The 25,558-nt window shown below is 44.0% G+C and overlaps 1 protein-coding gene across 21 annotated transcripts; it reads right to left on the minus strand.

Moving 5' to 3' along the window:
- Positions 1-427: 427 nt before the first annotated feature.
- Positions 428-23,156, minus strand: LOC107770027 (uncharacterized). Of its 21 annotated transcripts, none has more exons than XM_075219401.1 (7): positions 17,397-20,492; positions 17,127-17,318; positions 15,397-17,033; positions 14,875-15,319; positions 8,501-8,575; positions 7,212-7,696; positions 428-844 (listed from the first exon to the last, which is right to left on the minus strand). In XM_075219401.1, exons 1-3 carry the CDS (start codon positions 18,102-18,104, stop codon positions 16,848-16,850), a joined length of 1,086 nt encoding a protein of 361 aa, XP_075075502.1. In that variant the 5' UTR covers positions 18,105-20,492; the 3' UTR covers positions 428-844; positions 7,212-7,696; positions 8,501-8,575; positions 14,875-15,319; positions 15,397-16,847. The 21 variants fall into 21 exon arrangements, 10 of the variants coding, with proteins under 10 accessions (XP_075075502.1, XP_075075503.1, XP_075075506.1 ...); XM_075219402.1 differs by having other exon boundaries at positions 14,875-15,118; positions 15,191-17,033; XM_075219405.1 differs by having other exon boundaries at positions 7,259-7,356; positions 7,467-7,696; positions 14,875-17,033.
- Positions 23,157-25,558: the final 2,402 nt, after the last annotated feature.

Genomic DNA, 25,558 nt, shown 5'->3' on the forward strand with positions numbered 1-25,558 from the left:
GGAGGAAGGATTTCGTCCATCTTTAACCTCTTATAAGGGACTAAGGTGGCTTTTGGTTGATACTTCTCAAAAAATGAGTTTGCAATTTTTTTGATCGAGTTCTTCTTTTCATTACTGTGCTTATACTTCACTGAGCCGAATGTCTATTGCAAACCACTTCTTGATCTCCACGAGATAGGGGTAAAGTTTGCGTACACACTACCCTCCCTAGACTGCAATATGTGGGATTACGCTGAGTTTGTTGTTGTTGTTGTTGTTCTTCTTCTTCTTCTTGTTGTTGTTCATTCTTAACCAGAGGTCTCAACTTGTACATGGAAATTGAGAACTTTTTGATAGAAACGCTTAACCCCTTAGTGGCTTATCAAACTCAAATCAAAATTAGCCGGGGCAGGGGGCTTCAGTTAACGGGTGGTTAAACCCAAAAAAGAAAAGAAAAAATTCACGCCATAATCCCGATTGTCAAAATAATACATCAACTTTGTCATATTCACCTTTCTTTTCACCCCCTTTGAACTACGCATGATAAGCAGTGTAAGACAGTTCAATACAATTAAATGTGTCAAACGTGACCAATGGAGCAGCTAACTCTAGCGTTTCTGGTTCAAATTCTTTCGCAAACTAATATGAATGGCGTCTAATGAACTATAACAGTTTGTGTTCTTAGCCACAGAGCACGCCTGAAATGACAGTTGCACTAAAGTTCCTCAACTAAACTGACATTTGATCCACCCCATTCTTAGGATTACATGCACGTCAGTGAACGACTGGCTTTAGAGGATGTGCTCTCAGTTTTGACATATCCAAATTAGCATCCTGCTCTTCATCTAATTCCCCAACGACGCTTCTGCAAAAATAAAACAGAACCTGTTAGAGCATAAAGGAATCCTTGTTTTTGGCGAACCATATGCATCCTTAACTAAGAAGTGGCAGCAAACATTACACATACATATTGTCCCCCCTTATGATATAAAGACCTGTTTGACTAAAAAGAGTTAAGTATTTTTATAAACTAATTAAATAGGAAGATTTGAGATAAATCCTAGCTAAAGATAATTCATTCTAGATGTGAGACAGAGGATAAGAACAAGCAAGCATAGCTGAACATAAAATTTAACCATAGCAATAATTGAATGCCGTAATATAAGAAGAGGATGATGATTTTCATAACATTGAATAATAATGAAGAATACTTAGACAAAAAGGGGTCACCGATCAGTAACAAGGTTGCCCCCAATACATTTGATATGATGAGATTAACGATGTATACTGAGGACTGAGCTTCCTTGCTTCTTTCTCCTCAGCAAGGAGACATAGATGAAGACCCCTCTTCCTCCCTGAAAATATGTCTGTGTATGTGAGTTTGTTCCAGCCCCCCTTCTTCATTCTCTCACCTAGTATATATACTAGATATTCTCATTTACACAACGGTCATTAGCCAGAGTACCTAAGTCATTTAGCTGTTTTACCGATTGACCCTCTGAAATACCGTAACATCCAATTCTCCATACAAGTATTCTGAGCACACGACTACGGCCTTAGCCGAGGTGCTCGTCGCTATAGCGTTGTACGAATACGACTTCGTCCCAAATGACTTTATCGTTCCTCTTCACGCAGATTCTTGTTTGGTTAGTTTTCGACCCATACAATTAGTCCCTCCGCCTATTGGGGTCGTCTTTTGGCAAGCTCGATGGGCGGACTCTGTCAATTCGAAAGTTGTGAGAAATCTGAGCACTTTGGGCGATGGGCAAATACCTCATGGCGAGGTAGCGACGTGACGTTTAGGGAAGATGCATCAGACCGTCATGTCAGTTCAGAATGTCATTAAAACTCATCATGTGTCATTATGGCGCACGTTTTCTATGTATCACGTCGTTTCCAGTGCCCTTTCCGTTTTTAAAATGGCGGCATTTGGTTTTCCCGCTCAGGGTATTTATATCCCTATAAATAGGGAAAAATCTTACATTTGAACGCTGTGCTTCCCAATCGCTCAAGAAAAACTCGCAGCTTTTCTTCTTTTCCTTCCGTTTCTCGCATTTCCCTTCCTGTTAAAAATTCTTGTGACCGCTACCTTTTCCCTTATTATTCCCGATTTTTGCAACCAAAGAAAAGAACGCTAGTGCATCCTCCAACCCTGATAGAGCCGTTGGTGCCCCGGTACCGAAAAACGACATTCCCTCACTTGAAGAGAGAGTGGCTATGATGGAGGATGAAGGTTTTCCGACGGTGGATGAAGTGGTCCCCCGCCCAGGGAAAGCAAGGACTGACTTGAAGAGCCCTGCCGAGGATGAGTTTGAACCTGTTATTTCTACGATGGATGCCGCGACGCTCACAATGTTTAAAACTAAATGGAGAATCCCTGATCACATTGAACTGGTTCCGGCGGGTCGTGACATAGTGCATATACACCGTCCGGGCTACTGTGTGTTTTATGCATATCCATTTGTCATCGGATATATGCTTCCCCTTCCTTCCTTGGTGGTGGACTTCTGCCACTTCTACGAGGTATGTCCGGCTTAACTCTCTCCGTACGTATACAAACTCTTTCTTATGCTCATCAAGTACGCGGAGCTGGCCGATCGAAGAATTTCTCTACAACACATGCTTCACCTCTTCGCCCCCCATTTTTATAGGGGCACGATGATTTACCTTTGTCACCGAGGAACCAAGGGTTTGTTGGTGAAGATGGATGACAAGGCCAATCGCCGCTTCTGGGAGAACTTCTTCTATGTCTGAACAGAGCACGTGGTATCGAGTGTTTTTTATTTTTGCAGCCGAGACAGTACCTCCTCCGCAAGTTACTAATATTCGCAAATGGGTGAGCTCGATTCTGCCCCACACGATGGGGATTCGCGAATGGGCACATTTCCACGAGAGGTTTGGGCGTAAACCTTCCGCTGGTGAGTCGGCTCATTTCGGTCTTAGTTGCTTTGTTCTTTGCTCTGTATTTTCCTTTACCTTATATCTTCGTTTGGTCGAATTTCTCTCATTGGTAAGTCGGAGGAGAGCGAGAAGGGTGAGGCCTCCTATGTTTGCTTTCTGTCAGCCGGCTTCCTCGGCCAGGCCCTTACCAATAGTAGCCGTGGATAAGGGCATCCAAAGTCTGGCCATTCTGCGGACTACGTCCGCGTCTGAACTAGTTCGTTCGGAGGCTGCTCTTCGGTCGGACACTCTGGTCCCCACAGTTCATTCGGCGAACGAACCTTCTCATGATGGTGGCGAAGAGGCTCCGCCAAAGAGGCGGAGGATTATGTCAGAGGGGGTGTCTTTGATTGAAACGTCCTCGAGGGGAGACCCTGTTTCAGTGGTGTCTGAAGCCGGCGGTGATGCCAGCCTGGGTGTGGAGGCGATGCCTGTTACGGTCATAAAAAAGGCTGCCATGGCAGGGGGCAGAGTTCGGAGGCTGCCACGATTGTTCCGAGTGGTCCATCGACATCTCGGCAGGTCCGCACCCCATCTTCGGCTAATGAAAGGTTGAATCGCATAGTGGTAGATGATTATGAATTCGATTCTGATATCGATCTTGAGGACATGAGGATGTTCGAGGAAGGTTTTACCAAGGTCGACGTAAGGGCGGAAGGCCCTTCCCGTGTGCTCGCAATTCCGTCGGACTTTAACCTATTGGAGGACACGGTGGACTTGGTGCCCCAATTTGACCTTCTATGCTCCGCCGCCGAAAGCGGGTCTCTTCGGGAGATCAGTGATTCTGGTCTGTCACACGGTGTGGCTGGGATGGCCTTGAGGGTGAGTTTCCTTTTGCTATTTTCTTCGTTTTGTGCCATTTGCTTTCGCTGATTCTTCCCCCTTTTTAGACTTACATGCTGGAGATCGAGAGTGCTCGTATGGTTGAGACGCGGGCTGAAATCTTTCTAAAAATGGCCACGAAGTATCGCCGGTATCGCAATAGGTGCCGTGAGATGCATGCTCAATCCCTCAGGGAGGAGTTGGATAAAAGGGACGAGGATCTGATGCAGTCTATCCGCAGATGTAGCGAGCTCGAGGGGATGCTTAGGGCCAAGGACGAGGAGCTAGAGGTGGGCAAAGGGGTTGCGGCGGAATGCGAGGATCTTCAAGCGAAGGTGTTGTATTTGCGAGCCAAGCTTGAGCAGAATGCCGCTAGAGTTGCCAATCTAAGTGCAGAGCGGACAGAGAAGGTGGTTGAGCTAGAAAGGAAGGTGGCGAAGTTGGAGAGGGCCGAGGGAGCCCGAGTGGCGGCCTTGGCGAGAGCGGCGGTGCTGGAAGACACTATCCACGTTCTCAGGTCTAAGTGGGAGACTGATAGGGCGACAACCGCATTGAGGGAGAAGGCTCGAGGAGCGGATCGGTGAGCTCGAGCGAGATGCCTCGAGCCTGGGAGACCAAGTTGTGGCTCTTGAGGCCGAGAAGGCACAACTGTTGGCTCAGGACCCTCCTTAAGAAGCTACTTCTGTTGCTATCCCCCACCATTTGTACAAGATATGGGTCCATGTTGAGGCCCAACGAGATATATACAAAAATTTGTGGGCGGCGGGGAGCATTCCTGAGGCCGCTTTTGAAGATGCTCGGGTTAAAGCACGCGAGGCTCGTCTTGCCTGCAGTTATGATCCTACGATACCGGAGGCTGGTGAGGGTGCTGAGATTGAAGATGGGATTCCTTCTGATGATGACAATGCTAGAGAGGACGACGGTGGAGATGAGGCCGAGTGAAGTTTTTGTAGCTTTTTGTACTTGGCTTTTTTTTGTTCTTTTGTTGTTGCTTGTTTTTCTTTTTACGGGGGCCCGCTTTTGGCCTTTTGTAAGACGCTGTTGCGTATGTACATCTTCTGAATAATATAGTTGGTTCGCCTTTGGTTGCATATCTTTTGATTTTCTTCCTCTTCTTCCCTTTTTGAAAAAGATCTTCAGATTTACCCGTGACGAGTCCCTAATTTTTAGTTGGAAATTCGAATGAGGTCAAATTTTGTTTGAGGGATCTTCATCTCGTTAGTTCAAATGGGGTCGAACCTTACTTTGTTAGTTCGAACGAGGTCAAACTTTAATAACTTGAATAAAAGCCGAGTTTTACTCTTTGTCGATGGACGGGGGCCGTATGGGTGTAAATTCGGGCAATGTCAAATTGTTACTCGTTATGAATTCGAGCGAGGTCGAACGTTGACTTGTTGATTCGAACGAGGTAGAATTTTACTTTCTCTTGGCAGTGGCCGGGGGCTGTAAGGGTATAAATTCGAGCGTCTGCGTGTTTGGGCGGAGTTACTTTTGACTTGTAGATTCGAGCAAGGTCGAATTTTGACTTGCCAACTTGGGCAGAGTCAGTTTTGACTTGTAGATTCGAGCAAGGTCAATTTTTGACTTGCCAGCTTGGGCGGAGTCAATTTTGACTTGTAAATTCGAGCAAGGTCGATTTTTGACTTGCCAGCTTGGGCGGAGTCAATTTTGACTTGCAAGCTTGAGAGTAGTCAATTTTGACTTGCCAGCTTGAGAGTAGTCAATTTTAATTTGTAAATTCGAGCAAGGTCGAATTTTGACTTGCCAGCTTGGGCAAAGTTAATTTTGACTTGTAAATTCGAGCAAGGTCGAATTTTAACTGGCCAGCTTGGGCAGAGTCAATTTTAACTTTTGCCTGGTGATGGCCGGGGGACGTAAGGGTATAAATTCGAACAAGGTCAAGTTGTAACCAGTTAGGAGTTTGAGCGAGGTCGAACATTACTTTCACTTGCCGATGTGCAGGCTCGGTGGAGTGGTAAGAATGTTGCATGCTGCCTTGCTTTTATTGGAGAATATTACTCGTTGATGCATCGTTTGTGTATGCGTCGGGGTGAGTCCCAGTCTATCTAGTCCCTTCATTGCTCAGTCTGGAGAGACCGTAGACGGGACGAGCAATTAACTTATTGCTTGGGCTTCTGGGCACCCTGTGACTTGATTAATTCGAACAAAGTTCGAACGTGATTCATAATATTTAGTCTGGATTGACGTAGGATTGCCATGGCGAGCATACGTGCAAGCTTTTCGTGTTCATATTCTGCTTGTGTTGGAGAGACTGTTTGTTCCATGGGCTCATCGCCCAGTCCTAGGTTATGGAGATTGTTTCTTAATAATGCTGACTTGTTCTGAGCCATTTGTCTGTTATTCGTAATATGGTACGGTGTGGGGGGTTTTACTTGACTGTTGCCTGCAGGATGATATGGCGTGGAACGTTTTCCTGGTGTGTTATTTTGGAGGCGTTTGTTCCTTGTTCGTGCACCTGGGAGAATGCTCATGTTCCTATCCTAATTCAAAAAAGAAAAATAACAAGTCAAACTCGTTTGAAATCATCTGTTACCTTGACCTGATTGATTGGCGAGGGGAGAGGGGCACTGTAGAACGACTCGTTTTGCCCCGTACATGAATTACGGCTTTAGATTTGATAGCCTCGTGCTTAGCTTCGCCGTTAGTCGAGTCTGGGCTTCTTAAGGGCTGACAATTTACTTTTTCCGTTGGGATCTCGAGCTCGAGTCCCGGTCCGATCCCGTCCCAGGTGCACAAAAATAAGGGGAACATAAGTTATATTTCGTACATACGGGTACAAAAATAAGGGAGACATAAGTTATACTCCGTACATACGGGCATGACAAGCTTGTTATTTCAAAGAATCACACAATAGGCTATCGTCCCTTCCTAAGAGAGGTCAATGTGCATGAAGTATAGATCAGTATCTAACGTTAATATAGCAAATAGGACTGGGGACGTGCTTAGTGCGTAGTGGCCATGATCCCACTTTGACAACTCACACTCACGACGTACCAACCCCGTCGTTACAGCAAGGCGTGGATTTTGTATAGATATCAGACATAATTTTGATTTCATGCGAAGATCTGACCCTGGTTGGTTCGGTTATTTCAAAAGCTTGCCTACAAATTTCTCAAGTTGGTGTTTGTAATGAGAGGGCGAGGCTACGACAACTGGGAAGTGAAACTCTGGCTGACTTTAGATCTAGAAAAAACTAAAATTTTGGCTAGAAAATCCCCACAGACGGCACCAAATTGTTTGACTAAAAAGAGTTAACTCTTTATATAAAGTAATTAAATAGGAAGATTTGAGATAAATCCTAGCCAAAGATAATTCATTCTAGATCTGAGACATAGGATAAGAACAAGCAAACATAGCTGAACATAAAATTTAACCATAGCAATAATTGAATCCCGTAATATAAGAAGAGGATGATGATTTTCATAACATTGAATAATAATGAAGAATACTTAGACAAAAAGGGGTCACCGATCTTTAACAAGGTTGGCACCAATACATTTGATATGATGAGATTAACGATATATACTGAGGATCTGAGCTTCCTTGCTTCTTTCTCCTCAGCGAGGAGACATAGATGAAGACCCCTCTTCCTCCCTGAAAATATGTCTGTGTATGTGAGTTTGTTCCAGCCCCCCTTCTTCATTCTCTCACCTAGTATATATACTAGATATTCTCATTTACACAATGGTCATTAGCTAGAGTACCTAAGTTATTTAGCTGTTTTACCGATTGACCCTCTGAAATACCGTAACATCCAATTCTCCATACAAGTATTCTGAGTACATGACCTCGGCCTTAGCCGAGGTGCTCATCGCTATAGCGTTGTACGAATACGACTTCGTTCCAAATGACTTTACCGTTCCTCTTCACGCAGATTCTTGTTTAGTCAGATTTCGACCCATACAAGACCCAACACAATTTGCTGCACACCTTTCTGCACATTAAAGCTAAGGATTAGCAGTAGTCAACACACCAAGGATGGCAAATAAAGCACAACATAATTGGGAAGGAAGGAAAAAGGAATCTATTCTTGCTTATAAGCATGGAGAAAAAAGAATCTTAGTGCGAAAGCAGCTAGTGTAGTATGAATCTCCTATTAGCAAACACAATTTCAATCGTACAAATGCATCTTGTTACAACGTGACATTCAGGAAAACCACACGAGGATATTATGATACCCAATTATCAGATGAAGCTAAAAACAAGATGTTATCTCACTCTTCAATCCTTAGATTATGCAACAATGAAGGAATTTCTTAAATTGCAGTGAACAACTAAATGAATTGTTCCCTGTAACACCAAAAACTTGTTGTCCTAGTAGATAATAGTTGCGCCCCACAACCGGCAGTCCTGTTTGACACAAGCACGGTGCAGGTGCATATCGCTTTGTACTTTTTTGGGATTTTTTGATGATACAACTACCTACTTAGATAGAAAGTAGAACCTGAAGATATTTTTCAAGCATTCAAATATTAAGGTACTCCTAGCAACAAAACTAGAGCGAAGGTACTACTCCTAGCAACAAACTAGACTGCTATGTAATGACTGAAAAAATTCTCGTAAATATGAATGAGCTGGAAAGAGACTTCATATCCAAGGGAATAGCAAGTAATAAATAGAATATTCCACATAGTATATCCAGAACATTGTTCTAAGGTAATTTTTATTAGCAACTGAACATCACTATTAGCAAATGCTTAGACATGATTGATACATTCTTAGATGGGATTAAGCGTACCTTTGTTGAATATACTCTTTCATGAGATTCATCAAGAATCAAGTTTGTGGCCTGATCGAATCCTCTCAAAACATCCTGAAAAGAACCAATTAATCAGCAAAATAAAGGGTCTCCAGTCAAAGAGAGCCTTGGAGAAATGGTCAACTTGTCTCCATGTGACTTATAGGTCATGGATTCGAACCGTGGAATTAGCCACTGATGCTTGCATTAGGGTAGACTGCCTATATCACACCTCCTTGGGTTCCCTGAGCTTTGGAACTACGCCCGTAAGTATCTTTCTTCTTTTTTCTTCATTGTACTTCTTGTTGGTCGACTCTGATTGTATTGACTGCCTTTTCTTTATGCAGCTGAGGTCGAACCCCCTCCTTTGGTCGAGGATATTCACGACTGCGTTAGTCGGGTCCTTCCTCATACGGTGGGGATTCGCGAATGGTCGGCCTTCCGCGAGAAGTTCGGACCCAAGCCCCCCGTAATTTTTCTTATTTTAGGTCTTCGTTGTTGTGTCTTTCTAATTGGCCGCTTTTTACCTTTGTGGGGATTGATCTCGACCTTCTTCCTTTATTTTGTTGTTAGCACGGAGAATTTCGAGAGCTTCTACTCCTGCATTCTGGCAAGCGACCGCTACAGCGGGATCTGCCTTGGCTGCGATCGCGACTGGGTCTACCCGGTCATCTACCTCCGTTTGGCCTTTGGCTTTAGCTAGACCAACTCGACCAGCGGCAGCCTCAACATCTAAGACTTCGGCTCTTCTTGTGCTCCATTTAGTAAACGAGTCATCCCAGAGTGAGGAGGACTTGGTTCCACGTAAGAAGAGGTCTGTGGATGTCGGCAATGGAATAGTTAGAGTAGTGGACTCTACAAGGGGCGACTGTGAGCCGGCCATTGCTACGCCTTAGAGTGACGCAAATCCATCATCCGAAGCCCCGCTATCTACGGGGGTCGTAGAAGGTGCTCCTTTACCTGAGGTTGAGGTTGAAGTTGGAGGGTCGTCTGAGGCTGCGGACACCGTACTAAGTAATGAGCCATCATCCTCGGGACCGATCAATGTTACCTCATCGGTTGAGGGGAGAGGAAAAGTCATTGCCGAGGACGATTATGAAACTGGCTCTAACATTGATCCCCAGGAGGTGTGGATGCTGAGTGAGGGATTTACTCGGGTGGAAGTAAGGTTAGAAGGGTCTACTCGTACTATCGTGGTCCCTATGGATCGTGACCTGTTGGTGAACACGGAGGATATGGTCCCTTCCTTGGTTCCCCTTTGTTCCGATGTGGAGGGCAGGACCCTAGAGACGTTGAACGATGCTGCCCTGTCGTTGGGCATAGCCAGCCTCGCCCTTAAGGTAAGTTTTCCGATCCTTCTAGTTTTTGTGCCTTGCACCCTTCTCTTTTTTTAGACTGACTTTCTTCATCTATTTTTAGACCATTATCTTGGGATTGAGAGTGTTCGCCGAGAGGAGAAGCGCAAAACCATTTTTAAGAAGATGGAGAGGAAGTACCGTCAATACCACATCAAACATCGCGTGATCTGTGGGCGGCTTGGCGAGAGTTGCAATTTCTAAGCTATCAGGGACGAGCTGAAGCAGAAAGATGATGAGCTAATGAGAGTTATCAGTAAATGCAGCATCCTCGAGGGGGCGCATAGGGACAAAGAAGAGGAGCTCGAGGTGAGCAGGGGGTGGAGGCCTAGTGCACAGACCTCCACGATCAAGTGCTCTCTCTGCGGGCCGAGCTCAAACAAAGTTTGGTCAGGGCTGATGCTTTGGGTGGCGAAGTTGCCCAGAAAGCAATGGAGGTTGCTGAGAGGGCAGCTGACTAAGAGAAGGCCGAGTTGGCTACGCGGGCGACTTTAACAAAAGTTGAGGCTTTGGAGGATGCGATCCACGTTCTTCGATTGAGCGGGCAAAAGATTTTGAGATGACTAAGCTCAGGGAAGCTCAGCTTGATGAGCAGATATGGGAGCTTGAAAAAGAGGTTTCTAGTCTTGAAGACCAAGTCGCCACTCTCAAGGCTTAAAAGTCTCAGCTATTGGCTCAATCATCCTCCTCTCATGCTTCTGCCTTTCCTGATGTCCCGCGGGATTTATATGAGAAGTGGATCCATGCTGAGGCCCAGCTGGACATATTTAAAAGTTTGATGATGGCAGGGAAAGTTCTTGAAGCCAAATTTGAGGATGTTCATACTAAGGCTCGTGCAGCTCGGATCACTGGCTATGATCTTGCTACCCTAGAGGCCGGTGATGGCAAGGAAGATGTGGACAGGATTGAGCAGGATGCTTGGTACGAGGACGAGTACGCCGAGGGCGATGGTGGAGATGATGCCGTAGGGTCAGGTGGCGAGTAATCGTTCTTCCTTTTGTTTGTAAGTTGTGCATATTTTTGCGGGCGTCTTTATTAGCCATTGTAATGAATATTGAAGTATGAAATGTTATTTTCTTCTATTCGGGCTTGTATGCTTCTTTCTCTGGTTCTGCCTTTTGGCTTCTTTTTAGTCGTAACAACTTGGTTTTTTGTGTTGAACGAGGTCAAATACCGAACTTAGGTAGTCATGTCCTGGGGCTAATTAAGTGTTAAAACTCAACCAAGATCAAACATAATCGGAGCTTAGTTTGAATTGTAACTTAGTTAATATATGCAAAGTCGAATGTATGTTAAACTTAACAATGGACGGAGGCTGTATGGGTGTTACTTCGAATGAAGTCGAATATAACCCGCAGTTAATTCGAACGAGGTCGAATATTATTTATTTCGAATGAGAATGTTATTTAATTCGAATAAGGTCGAATGTTATTTAATTCGAACGAGGTCGAATGTTATTTAATTCGAACGACGTCGTATGTTATTTAATTCGAAAGAGGTCGTATGTTTTTTAATTCGAACGAGGTCGAACATTTTTTAATTCGAGCGAGGTTGAATGTTTTTTATTCAATTTTGGCCGTGGGCCGAGTATATACTGAGGCAATGTTCTGGAAACATGGGCGAACATACATTTGTGCTTTGCTCATACTTGTAGAAATTTACATATTTTTCGGGCTAGCATTCCAGTCTCGGTCTATCTAGTCCCTTCATCGGGCGACCTGGAGATATGTTGAGAGGTTGGGCGATGAACTGACCGTCCCGTGCCTTTTTCGTCTGTACTTCGACTTGGAGTGTCCCCCTTGTCGTCTCGTTAAAAACCTCCTTGAGAAAACCCAATTGGGAAAAAAACTCAGGCGAGGGAAAAGGAGTATGACTTGGAGGACGCTTGTTCTTAAAAGTTGAAGTACTTGAAGTGGCCGATGTTCCAGTTGTTCGGTAGCGGTTTTCCTTCCATTGTTTCTAGTTGAAATGACCCTTTGTTTGCTGCTGCTATGATTTTGTATGGGCCGTCCCAATTTGTTCCTAGTTTACCCTCCCGCAGGTCTTTGCTTGCTTGTGTTTTGGCTTTAAGTATGTAGTCCTCGACTTTGAGTGGTCTGACTTTGGTCTTCTTGTTATAGTAGCGTTCTGCCTGTTGTTTTTGGGTGATCATCCTTATGTAGGCCATATCTCTCTGTTCTTCGGCTTTGTCGAGGTCCTGCCTTCTGTTTTCATCATTCCTCGACTCGCTCTCATGGGAGTATCTCAAACTGGGCTCTCCGACTTTGACTAGTATTACTATATTAGTCCGATAGACTAATGAGTAAGGCATCTCTCCTCTGCTCGTCTTTGTCATTGTGCGATATGCCCATAGCACTTCTGGCAGTAGTTCTGGCCACAGTCCCTTGGCGTCCTCGAGCTTTTTCTTCATGATGTTAAATATTGATTTGTTGGAGGACTCCGCTTGCCTATTACCCGCGGGTGGTATGGGGTGGAGAGTATTCTTTGGATATGCCACTTCTCAAAAAATTTGGCGACCTTTTTTCCAGTAAATTGGGGTCCGTTGATCTCTTTGGGGAGGCCGAAGTGGCACACAATGTTTTTCCATATGAAGGCGATCACTTCCTTCTCGCATATCTGAGCGAATGCTGTTTCTTCTACCCATTTAGAAAAATAGTCAGTTAAAACCAGAAGAAAATGTACGTTACCCTGTCCTGTGGGAAGGAGATCGACGATGTCCATCCCTCACTTGATGAAAGGCCACGGGGAACTAACCAAGTGGAGGTGCTCGCTTGCTTGGTGGATCATTGGGGCATACTTTTGGCAGTGCTCGTATCTTTTCACGAAGTCCGCAACCTCGTTTTTCATAGTAGACCAGTAGTAACCTGCCCGTATGAGGCCTCTAACTAGAGCTCGGTTGCCGGAATGAGTCTCGCAGTGGCCTTCGTGGACTTCTTCTAGGACGCGACGCGTTTGATTCGGGCCCAAGCATTTTTCTAGGGGGCCGCCGTACGTCCTCTTGTATAAATCATTGTGAATGATGCTGTACCTGGCCGCTTGCATTCGAAGTTTTTTGGCTTCCTTTTTATCATCTGGGAGTACGCCATCCTGCAAGTATGTAACGATACGGTTGCGCCAGGCCCAAGTTAGATTTATGGTCCTTACCTCAATTTGATATATCGACGAGTGGAGGAGGGTGACCACGTTTCCTTCGCCGGTTATACTTTTGGTGGCTGCCGCTAATATGGCGAGGCCGTCGACTTCGGTATTTTGTGCCGAAAGATTTGGTCAAGCTGGCATTCATTAAACTCGGGCAGTAATTTGCAGATTTAGACTTGGTATTTTTGCAGCCTTTGCTCTTTGATCTGGAAAGTCCCTGTGACTTGGTTGATGACGAGCTGCAAGTTGCAGCGTAGGATGACCCGCCTTGCTCCGTACTTGAGTGCTAGCCTTGGTCCTGCAAGCACGACCTCATACTCTGCCTCATTGTTAGTCATGTCTGGGCACCTTATGGACTGGCAAATTACTTTGCCTATCGAGACCTCGAGCACGAGTCCCAGTATGGATCTTGATGCATTGGAAGTACCATCGAAGTACAAAATCCATTGATCTTATATTTGCGGAGAAGCGTGGGCGGCTTCTTTTTCGACTTCGGGCATTATTTTTGCACTAAAGTTGGTAACGAAGTCGGCGAAGACCTGTGATTTTATTGCCGTCCGTGGTTGATACGTGATATCATGATCGCTCAATTCTATAGCCCACTTGGCTAAACTTTCCGATAGTTCGGGTTTATGTAAAATACTTCTCAAGGGTAAAGTTGTGACTACCGAGATGGGGTGGCACTGGAAGTAGGGTCTAAGCTTTCGTGAAGCTACGACCAAGGCCAATGCCAGTTTTTTGAGGTGAGGGTACCGCGTCTCAGTGTCGATTAAGTTTTTGCTGATATAATAGATAGGAGATTGCGTACCTTTGTCTTCTCGAACCGGGACTGCACTCACCGCTCCTTCGGATACGGCGAGGTAGACGAGGAGATGTTGCCTAGGTTATGCTTTGGCAAGCAATGGCGATGATGATAGATAAGCCTTTAACTCCTTGAACGTACTCGGAATTCCATAGGAGACCGTGTACTTCTTAAGTACGCCGAAATTTTTTTGACACATGTCGGACGATCGTGAGATGAATCTCAACAAGGCGGCGATGCGGCCAGTCAGCTTCTGAACCTGTGTTTTGCTGGTTAAGTGGTCTAGTATTCCCTCTATGGCCTTGATTTGGTTGGGATTGACCTCAATGCCTCTTTGTGACACTAGGAAACCCAAGAATTTTCCTGAGCTTACACCAAGCACACACTTCTCGAGGTTCAGTTTCATCCCATATCACCTGAGTATGTCGAAGGCCTCTTTCAGGTAGTCGATGTGATCTTCTTTCCATTTGGATTTTACCAACATATCATCTATGTAGACCTCCATGGTTTTGCCGAGTTGGTCTTTGAACATTCTTGTCACCAACCTTTGATATGTCACCCCCGTGTTTTCAGTCTGTAAAGCATCACCTTGTAGCAATACATTCCTTGGTGGGTGATGAAGGTGGTCTTCTCTTGGTCCTCCTCTTTCATGAGGATCTGGTTATAACCCGAGAAAGCGTCTAAGAAGCTGAGCAGTTCGTGCCCGGCTGTTGCGTCAATGAGCTGGTCAATATAGGGTAGCGGGAATGAGTCTTCTGGGCATGCTTTGTTCAAATATGTGAAGTCTATGCATATCCGCCATTTTTCGTTCTTCTTTTTCACCATGACCACATTAGGGGGGGGGGTATTTTGATTCCCTGATGGAGCCATTTTCCAGGAATTTTTCAACCTCATCGCGGACTGCATCGTTTATTGTGGAATTGAATTTTCGCCTAACTTGCCTAACCGGGGGTGGGGGGTAGGGTAAAATGGATCGCCATTCAACTTGTGTGTCGCTATCTCCTTCGAGATACCGGGCATGTATGCATGGGAAAAGGCAAACAAGTCTACGTTATTAGTTAAGAAATGACGGAATTTACCTGGTTCTTGAAGCTTGTGGCTGCTATAGGCTCTCTTGCTGTGGTCGTTATCATCAAGTTGGACGGGGTCGAGGTCTTCTACGATTTCTCCTGTGGCCTCTATTGTTTGGGGTCTTTGATGACGTCATCCCTTTGACCAGGGTCGAGGTCAAGTAGTGATGAAAGGGAGGATGTCATCTCGAGGCCAGCAACCTCTCCTTCTCCCCCGGGGGAAACTGTCTTCCCTCGAAAGGACTCTCGACACCTGCGACAAATAGATCAAATAAGCCGGCAAGAAAGACTCCATTTCTTAGGAGGCAGAGTGCCTGGCACCTACCATGGTGCTTCGCCTCCCATCTCCCTTTTGACAAACCTCTCCATCGGCGCCTATCATAAATCGAGCAAGCTGTCAGCTTATGAGACCACTCGGCTAAATCAGGGACCTCGCTGGGCAACCAATGAGTTGCTACAAATAAAGAACAGAAAGATCATTATGGAGCCAACCTCAGGTTGAAACGAAGACAATTCATATGAAGCACTTACGTGTGAAGTTCCATTTCTCAAGAAACGACAAAAATTCTCGAGGGATAACATCGGTCGTTCGGATTCGAACGAACCGATTCATCCATCCACGATCCTTATCCTCCTTGCTTCCAATTATAGGAGCTCGGGTGGATCGACGCTGAAGAGTAATCAGGCCCCAGTAGCGCAATGGCTGATACAACCTCACGAGGTGGCTGAGGGTAAATTCTATCCCGGCCTTGTCGGCAAAATATGTCATCGCCTACACTCTTCTCCAAAGAGAGGGATGAACCTGCGCCAACGTTACTTGATATCTTCGACAGAAATAAAAAACGACCCAGTCCGGGGAACTTGGTGCAAAAACATGAGTGTATACGCTCAAAAATCCCTCAACATATGTGATGACACTCTCCTCGGGGGAAGGTACTTGCAAAATTGTGCCTTCCCCCCATCCTCAATATTTTCTGATCATCTCAAGGATTTCCTCCCTCACCGATGAAATGATCCTCGACACATGCTCTCGATGGCCCGGAACATTGGGAGGTTTCCCCGGCGTGACAGTCCTCTTCGATGCAGGGCACCCCGAGCCTCGCTCTCCCGACATCGGAGGCGAGCCGCTGGCACCGACCAAATGTGGAATGCAGGAGAGACTCCCCTCTACCCGATGATCAGACGTTGAAGCAGCGACCATGGTTACGGTAGATTAGGGGGAAAAGTGAGGATCCGAGCAAAAATTTTCTGAAACAAGGAAGCGGAAGGACTAACACAAAGTGCCAGGCTTTGCAGAAGAGATAGCCTTATCAAGAACAACAAATTCGCCACTTAAGAGACAGTTGAAAAAATATATAGGGGCAAAGCAACAACTGCCAGCTTACCCAAGAGGGCCAATTAATTCTGGCCACGTTAACGTCACCCTCTCCTAGGGGAGCGTACTGGCGGAATCACTCTGGCTCCCACGTGACTCAGAAAACTACGGGATCTCAGGGAGACACCCGATGTCACAAACATCGGTTCGAGAGGAGCTGTCGATTTAACCCCGGGACATGGCCAGTTTTAGGGCCCCGATTGATCCGAGAGTAGGCCCCAAAGGGCCGATGCTGAGAGGTAAAAGCTAGAACGCAAAAGCAAAGGGGCAAGGTGAAGGGCTGACAGAATGAAAACTCCTTTTCTACATTGTCAAAAAGAAAAACATCTTTACACTGTCCATTCCCCGGGGGGCCGCATACATAGGAAAAGGGAAGGTATACAAAAATGACTCGGAGACTACTCCTCGTCACTATTATATTCGCTCTTATCGGGGGCAATCAAAAGCGCCAGTTTTTCCTCCATTGCACGGGTCTCCTTAAGATCAGCTGACAGGTCGATACCTCTGGCCCCGAGTTCCTCCAAGGTCTCTCTCCTCGCCTCCGCCTTAGCATGCTCAATAGCTCGGATTAGTTTCTGCTCAGCTGCTATGGATATGTCACGAGCTATTATATGCATTGTGGCCGCATCCTCATGATAAGTAATAGCATCTTGTTCGACCTCGGACTTAACCGCGGCCAAAGCAACAATCTCCCTGCGAGCATCCTTGAGAAGATCCGGGATGTCGCCAACTCCCCGGCCACTATTTCATTTTGCTCCCTCAGCCCGAAGATCTCCGCATTCAATTGATTAATCTGCGAACCACTCTTCTCGACTATGTGAGAGGAGTAAGCCAATAAATATATGTGAACACGGGATAAAAGTTAGGAACTAGCAAGGCAAAGTACCTGAACAACAAGATTGGCCTTCTCCCGGAGCGTCGTTTCCAAAGCGGCCCGAAGTTCTCCTAGCTCTTTATCTCCCCGGGCAGAGCGAGCCTCTGAATCCTGCAGCTTCAAAGTAACTTTTTTACGCTCCTTTTCATGATAAGAAAGCTCCCCACAGAGCTGGAGGATGGCATGATCGTACATCTCCTTACACTACGGCATAACAAAAAAGTTAGAAAGACGAAGAATGATGCTTGAGGATGAAAGAAATGCACGAGAAATGGCTATCACCTGATGCATGAACTTTTCCGCCGCTTTGACAGCACCAGGAATATCATGATCAGCTCTATCAATAACACCATCAAAGATGTTGGCAATAAAGTCTCCTCCTTTGAGAGGAGTCCTCGCTGTGGCGCCGATCATCCCGTGGGCATCCCGCAGTTCCCCTGACGAGATCGAAAAGCTCGAAATAAAGTCGTTCAGGTCGCTAATTTCTCGAAGTGGCAACCTACATTCCTGGAAGGCTCCGAGCCCCAACCCCTCAGGATCAATGCCAGCGGTCCCCCTGGCTTCTGCATCAAATCCGGCTGCGCAATTTGAAGCTACATCAACGTCCTCTTCAAGGACCCCCGACCCACGAGCTCGATCGGAGCCAGTCGTTCCGGACTCAGCAGCCTCCGACTGAGGCACTTGCAAGTCTCTCACACTCGACGTCGTTGTCCTCCTTAGCAGGCTCCCATCATCATCCTCTCCTTCGGTATCAGGATTCGACTCTAAGGTTGAAGCAACAGTCCCAACAGTGGCTCGATGCTCGAGTGACCTGGTTTTCTTTATCGCAGGACGGACAACATCTACCCTGCTTTTCCTCTTCTTGCTCGTGTCGGGATCCAAGGCCCCTAATTCGCCATTAGGGGGTGGCCTCATCTGCATATTCTCGCCAAGACCTGCACTAGCGCAGTAACCGCAATACGTTTTTTCTAAGGGCTCAGAAAGAAACATAAAATACAAAGCATAGGCGGTAAAGGAACCTCACCATGATTCTTGGCCACCCAACGCTTCTTAGCCAGGCCGGTCCAAGACCGAACGCGATATGGGAACTTATCGTTCAACCACCCGATCCATGCCGACAAATCTATGACCACCTTCGGGTGCCAAGCGGCGGCTGCAGGGAGCACAAAGAGATTATTATTTCAAAAGGAAGAATAGTTGAAAAGCAGCTAAGGGGAAAATTGCTTACGTCGGGTATTCCACCTCTCTAGAAAAGGGCATCCTCTGGGTCAGGATGATATCTGAGGTCATTACTCGGATAAACCTACTCATCCATCCTAGATCCTTTCCCTCATCGACGCTCGTGAAAAAAGATTTTTTGGACCGATGGCGGAGCCTGATTAAACCTCAATACAATTGAGAGCTGTACATCGTGATCAGATGATTGAGGGTAAAAACCTCACCCTCAACCCCTTCGGTGAAATAACGAAGCACCAACACTATCCTCCAAAAAAAAGGGTAGATCTGACCAAGCGTCACTTGATATCGGTCGCAGAAATCAAGGATAACCGGGTCTATCTCTAGGGGAGAGGACTCGACAGATTTATCAGGTCCCAGGGTGAATGGGTAGGTGTACACGTGAAGGAAGCCAGCCTTAAAGTCAGTTATATTATCGTCGGGACCGGGAGTGGACCTCCACTGCCCTGCTCCATCGATAGTCCTTCCTCACCTTTCTAATATTGGTCACAACGCTAACGTATCGAGACACATGCTTGCATCGGCCCGGTGTAGATGAAGTGGCATCGACATTAAAATCCTCTGACACGTCGAGATTAGGTGGGGTACATTGTTCCAAGGAGGGAATCGCTATGGTTTCTTCCATAGGCGATCAGAATGATGATGCAGCGTCATTCCGTCGGGGAACCGTCCTAGAGGTACTAGCCATGTCAATGGTAAAAATCCTTCTATGAAAAGATGAAGGGTTGTCAAATACAAAAATTCTTACTCATGAGCTTGGAAGTGGGGTGAAAGTGGAAAGTGTCAAGCAAGCGATGCATTTATAGGAACCGCTGGGGAAGCGGAAGGGACGAGCCAATGGCAGTTCGTGGGTTTCTCGATTACTGCATATGATGGCAACCTTGCACAGTTCTCTGGAATATGCCATTTAATGCTCTTAAATGGTTGACTTCACGACAATGATGACCTCGAGACGACGGTTCAAAATCATTTCCTATTACTTCATTCTAGGAAACATGGAGACTATCTGTATACGGTGAAATCGGAGGCGTCTATTTCTCGCCACTAAGGTGCATTCAGAGGGTCATATCAGTATCTCGAGGCTGCAGGACTACGATCGAGCTCCCTCCCCTGAGGTTCGCCCACGATCCAACAAAGGTTCCGAGGGTAGGGAATTCCCGAGGCAAGCAGCCAGCATCAGCAGGGTCTAGCATCGTGCCTAGCCGTCCCATCTCCATATCTTTATATTTAATGCACTCTGTACTATATTGTATTCTCTCTCCTATATAAAGGGAATCCATGCCACTTTGTAAAGGGCTGATATTGCTCCAACTATTCTCCACCAGATCAATAATATCTCTCTCTCTCTTTTCTTTCTAACTTGCTCGTCCATACTAGCTCGAGGCTACTCTTAGCGTTTACTGTTTTCATACTGTTCTTCATTTATTTCTTGGTATTGGCCATCCAGAGCCTTGTTTGATCATACCTTAACTGTTATCCCATTCCCGACTACCCCCGGTAGCTCGAGCTCGAGCCAGATATCAACCTCGAGGTCCTTCATCAACCAATCCGAGGCTCGGGATGCAAGCATCTCGGTTTCATTACTACCCCGTTTTAGCTTGTATTTCTTCGTTAAACCTTATACTCTTAGCATCTACTGCTCTAACAACTAGCATAAAATTAGATCACATATTTTTAGAGTCCCGTTTATAAATTTAATTGTTGTTACCATTTTCACGGTAAACAATCTTTTACTTAGTGACTTCTAAGATGCATCTGGAAAAGAAATTGGAAAGAATACAGGGTAAGCTATATTGTAGTAAACAAACGGGACTAAGGATAAGTGAAGATAGGTAGTGTCATTAAGCTTTCAACATCCCTCGGAAGACTTTAAGATTTTTACTATAAGTTGAAGTAGATAAATCTTATAGCTTCCTTTTAACATTACAATCTCTTGTGTCATATGACAAATACTAGCTATGATCTAGTGTGCCTCAAGATGATTTATAGCATATCAGACCAATTCTCATAGCTGAAAAAGATATTATGTCCCTCCTGTCAGTATATATTATTCATTTTCATCATCTCTTAATTACTATATTTGGTTTAATGCAGATGCTAAAATTGGATCCACATTACATATCAAATGTAATAGGAGAGATTAGTTTACCTGTTGGTTTGATATTGTTGATAACAACTTTTCCAGCAATAACCAGAAAAATATTTGAGCTTTTCTTCTACACTCACTACAAAACACTGCCTTAAGCTTTCACTGAAGAAACTAGCTTTCCAGATTCAGACGACACATTAACTAACTTCTACAGAGGAAGTTTCCAAATATCTTTTAGTAAAGTAGGCCCACGAACCTTTCTTGGCTCCAAATTATCTAGAATGGAAGATTCAAAGGTCATCAAATAGAAAAAACTTATATGGTTAAATCTGTTAAATAACAGTATCATAACAAAACAACGGACAACAGAAATCGTAAATGTTTCAACACTAACTATATGCCAACATGTAAGTGTTTATCTTCAATTAAATAGTGAATGTACATGTGACCTTCAAAGACACTCTAATTTGGATTAGTTCTCAAATTCCAAGCTTTCAATCACTTGTTAATTGTATCGGGGCTTAAAGCTAATCTGGACAACAATTCCTTGTATATAGCAGGAGTGAGCCAACATGAAGAAGAGAAAATCCTCTCAACCTGATACAATATTTGTTTGTTTATTCATTATTGTTTTCACATCTGATATTAATGATCCATAATTGTGTGTAATACAAGTACTCCTCACACTTAGCTATTTCAAATATGTAGTCTTAAGTTTGTCAAACTATCTTGGGAAGAACAAATTTTTCAAGAATCCTGACAATTGAATTTGCTCTTCATTACCAACCTACGGTCCTGCACCAAGAATAGCTCATGCTTAAGAATCCACATAACAGTATAATAGTCTATTACTCACATAATATTGCTTAAAGAGGGGATAAATATATGAATTCACCTTAAGAAACCACAAAAAGGGATTAGAACCAAAGCCCTTTTATTTTCTTTTTCTGGTGCAAGGTGCCTACTACAATTACCTTGACTACAAGAACAATTGACCTTTATAGAGGATGAGGAAATCCCTACAATGCATGACCTTTATAAAACAACAATAATAGGTGTACAACAAAGGATATCTATTCACCTTGTTCCTTTATTGATCTCAGGGTTTTATAATAGGTTACACACTGTTGAAGATGTAATTTTTGAAATTAAAACATTCGTAATATTCATAAAGTACACTGCAAATGCCTCACTTGCAAGAAATGATTTACTGATCCACTTACCCCATAATACATGTAACACATCAGAAACAAGAAATAAACTTGTAAAAATTACAGGAATATTTTTTTCAAGTGTCTTTCAGCAAAAACTCTTTGGAAAGATTTTCAAAGCAAAAAAAGTAGCAATGTATTAGTTTGCCCACAAGAAAACAAAGAAAATTAAGTTGCTGAAAAGGCATGATTTGCTATTGCTATCAATTTAATTTCTTCAATATTTAAACACCACCAAGCAATTTGTTGTGTGATGGCAATAATCATATTACCTCAAAATCAAATAAGAAACTAAGGACCATTTAAAGAAACCAGGGGAAAACTAATTATTCTCCTATGTTTAAGAGGCAAAGTCTCCAAACTAGAACATTTGCAGCACCGAAGTACTAATCACTAATTGAATAGTAAAATCCCACAAGTGCTGCAAATCAAGAGTATGTACTTCAATTTTACAAATCATAACAATTTTAAACAATATTAACTCACCATTAAAGCCTGCTGGAAATGATTCTCACTTGTTCATTACTCAGGAGAACACATCATAAAGCTTGTGGAGAACTCGCCTACACCCCTCGATAATTTTTCTTAACTTCACTATTTTGCCACCTTCATTGCGAAAATAGCAGTGTAGATTGTTAGATGAATTGAAAAACTTTCTGATTAGTAAAACGAACAACCTAGCGTGGAGAAACAGTTAGAGCAAAATGATCAAATCAGTCAAACTCAGCATATGCTTATTTCGTACAGAGGCATCAGATTTATGAAAATCAGAAAAGCTCGTATCAATCAACAACAATAAAAAACAGTATATATGTCGACTAGTGGATTCATATCTCGACTAGTAGTAGATTCAATGAAAACATCAATATGCATCGACGATACTTAGAAAAATATCTAAATAGTCACAAGAATAACAGTAGCCTTCGAAAACATACAGAGGAACCAATTCATAACACAATAGAGGAATTAAGGAATAAACTCAACCAATCGCACATCAATTTAATAGCATCCAATTACCACAAACGACTTAGCATATGCTAAAAAACTATACTTTCACAAATTCTAAAACGCAATAGTTGGATATCAAAAATTATAAATTTGTACTTGTAAGCAGATTTTTTTGCCGATAAAGACAAGAAAGTGAAGGAGAAAAATGATTTCTGCAATAATCTTGAACCTACACGAAAAGAGAGGTTGGATACAAATAAAAGGGAGAATACTGACGACGAAATTGAGTATAAACGAGCAGCACCAATCCAAAATCAATATTAAATTGCACTTGCTGGGTAAGAAGAGAAGTTATACCTGGGGAAGAAGAGGATTTATCTCTGGAAAAAGATGACCGAGACCTGATCGATATAGGCTTATAGAGGAGTTGTCATTCGATGTCGTTAGTTGCAGAGGAAAAAGATGACCGAGACCTGACTGAGACCTGATTGATGGGGCGCAATGTTGTATCCGTTCCATGAAGGGAATAGGTTTTCCCATTTTTTTCTAATTAGAGTGAATAATTCATTGTTGTCCAAAAAAATGGAGGGAAAGATTATATTTTTCAGGTGCGGAGAGAAAGTTAAAATAATAACAATTAATTTTAATTAGTAATTTTTAGTGGCAATTTTATTTTATTGTCGGTAAAAGGATATTTTTACCGGCTAATGGTCATGTGCTGCTAATATTTCAGCTTAAATAATCTATTAGCGGCAATTGCCTTATTGCCACAAAAAAATTGCCGCCATTTGGTCTAAAGAATGCTGGGGCTACTTACATGAGAGCCATGACAACCATCTTCCATGACATGATACACAAGGAAATAGAGGTGTATGTTGATGACATCATCATCAAATCCAAGAGAGCCGCAGACTACATAGCAGACTTGAGAAAGTTCTTTGACAGGTTAAGGAGGTACAACTAAAATTGAACCTCGGGGTTCCCGTAGGAAAGTTATTGGGATTCATTGTCAGCCGCCGAGGAATCGAGTTGGACCCGTCCAAAGTTAAGGCTATTCAAGAGTTACCGCCACCAAAGAAGAAGAAGGACGTGATGAGTTTCCTAGGACGTCTCAACCACATCAGTCGCTTCATAGCACAGTCCACAGTTATATGTGAACCCATCTTCAAAATGTTGAGGAAAGATGCTGAAACGAGTTGGACCGAAGATTGTCAGAAGGCTTTTGACAAAATCAAGGAATGTCCACACCACCAGTCCTAGTCCCGCAAGAACCTGGGAGACCTTTGCTACTCTATCTATCTGTATTAGATGGAGCTTTCTAATGTGTTTTGGGACTACATGACGAGTCAGAAAGGAAGGAGCAAGCCATATACTACTTGAGTAAGAAATTCACACCTCATGAAACACGATACTCTCTGCTGGAACGCACTTGCTGTGCTTTAACCTGGACAACTCAGAAATTGAGGCATTACTTCTGTGCATATACCACATACCTCATATCCAGGATGGATTCTCTGAAGTGCATCTTTCAGAAGCCCATGCCAATCGGGAAGTTAGCGAAGTGGCAGATACTGTTAAGTGAGTTCAATATCGTCTATGTAACTCAGAAGGCGGTCAAAGAACAAGCATTGGCAGACCATCTTGCTGAAAATCCTGTGGGAGGAGAATACGAACCCTTGAAAACGTATTTTCCTGATGAAGAAGAAGTATCATTTGTAGGAGAGGACATTCCTGAAGCTTACGGCAGTTGAAGAATGTTCTTCGATGGCGCTGCAAACTTCAAAGAAGTAGGCATCAGAGCAGTTTTGGTATCAGAAACAGGTCAACATTACCCTGTATCCACGAAGATTAGGTTTTCATGCACCAACAACATGGCAGAATATAAAGCTTGCATCATGGGGCTCAATCTGGCCATCGATAAGAATGTACAAGAGCTGCTGGTAATTGGTGATTCGGATCTTCTGGTACACCAGGTTCAAGGAGAATGGGCTACGAAGAACACCAAGATATTGCCATACTTGTATCATGTGCAGGAGTTAATGAAGAGATTCACAAAGAGAGAATTCAAACATGTGCCCAGAATTCAAAATGAGTTCGCAGACGCACTGGCCACCTTATCATCAATGATACAACATCCAGACAAGAATTTTATCGATCCTATCACGGTGAAAATCCATAACCAGCCGGCTTATTGTGCTCATGCTGAAGAAGAAACGGATGGAAAATCTTGGTTTCGCGACATCAAAGAATATTTGGCAAGGGGAGAATATCCAGAGCAGGAAAACCATACTCAGAAATGCACGCTGGGGAGGCTATCCAATCACTTCTTCTAAAGCGGAGGGACCCTGTATAGAAGAACTCCTTATCTGGAATTGTTAAGGTGTGTTGACACAAAGGAAACTTCCAGATTGCTCGAGGAGATACATGCCGGAACTTGTGGACCGCATATGAATGGTTTTGTTCTAGCCAAGAAGATACTCAGAGATGGATATTTTTGGATGACCATGGAAATGGATTGCATCCGGTATGTACAGAAATGCCACCAATGCCAGGTACATGCAGATATGTGATAAAGGTACTACCAAGCGAGCTCAATGCAACAAGTGGACCTTGGCCTTTTGTTGCCTGGGGAATAAATGTCATCGGTCTGATCGAGCCCACTGCTTCAAATGGGCACAGGTTCATTTTAGTGGCCATCGACTATTTCACAAAATGGGTAGAGGTCGCATCTAACAAAGCTGTGACCAAGAAAGTTGTCGCGGACTTTGTCAAGGATCGTATTGTTTGCCGATCCGGAATTACCGAGTCCATTATAACTGATAATGCCACCAATCTCAAAAGTGACCTGATGAAAGCCATGTGTGAAACCTTCAAAATCAAGCACAAAAACTCTACAGCATACATGCCTCAAATGAATGGAACTGTGGAAGCTGCCAACAAAAACATCAAAAAGATACTAA

The sequence above is a fragment of the Nicotiana tabacum genome, chromosome 8, assembly GCF_000715075.1.
Source record: "Nicotiana tabacum cultivar K326 chromosome 8, ASM71507v2, whole genome shotgun sequence".
NCBI classification, from domain to species: Eukaryota; Viridiplantae; Streptophyta; class Magnoliopsida; order Solanales; family Solanaceae; genus Nicotiana; species Nicotiana tabacum.

Bases quoted from the DNA above. Each gene is read 5' to 3' on its own strand.
- LOC107770027 (XM_075219401.1), bottom strand. From the start codon at position 18,104: ATGTTTCTTTCTGAGCCCTTAGAAAAAACGTATTGCGGTTACTGCGCT. The intron at 17,319-17,396 runs GTGATAGCCATT...GTTATGCCGTAG, and splicing joins CGGAAAAGTTCATGCATCAG to TGTAAGGAGATGTACGATCA. The intron at 17,034-17,126 runs GTACTTTGCCTT...AGTGGTTCGCAG, and splicing joins AGGCCAATCTTGTTGTTCAG to ATTAATCAATTGAATGCGGA.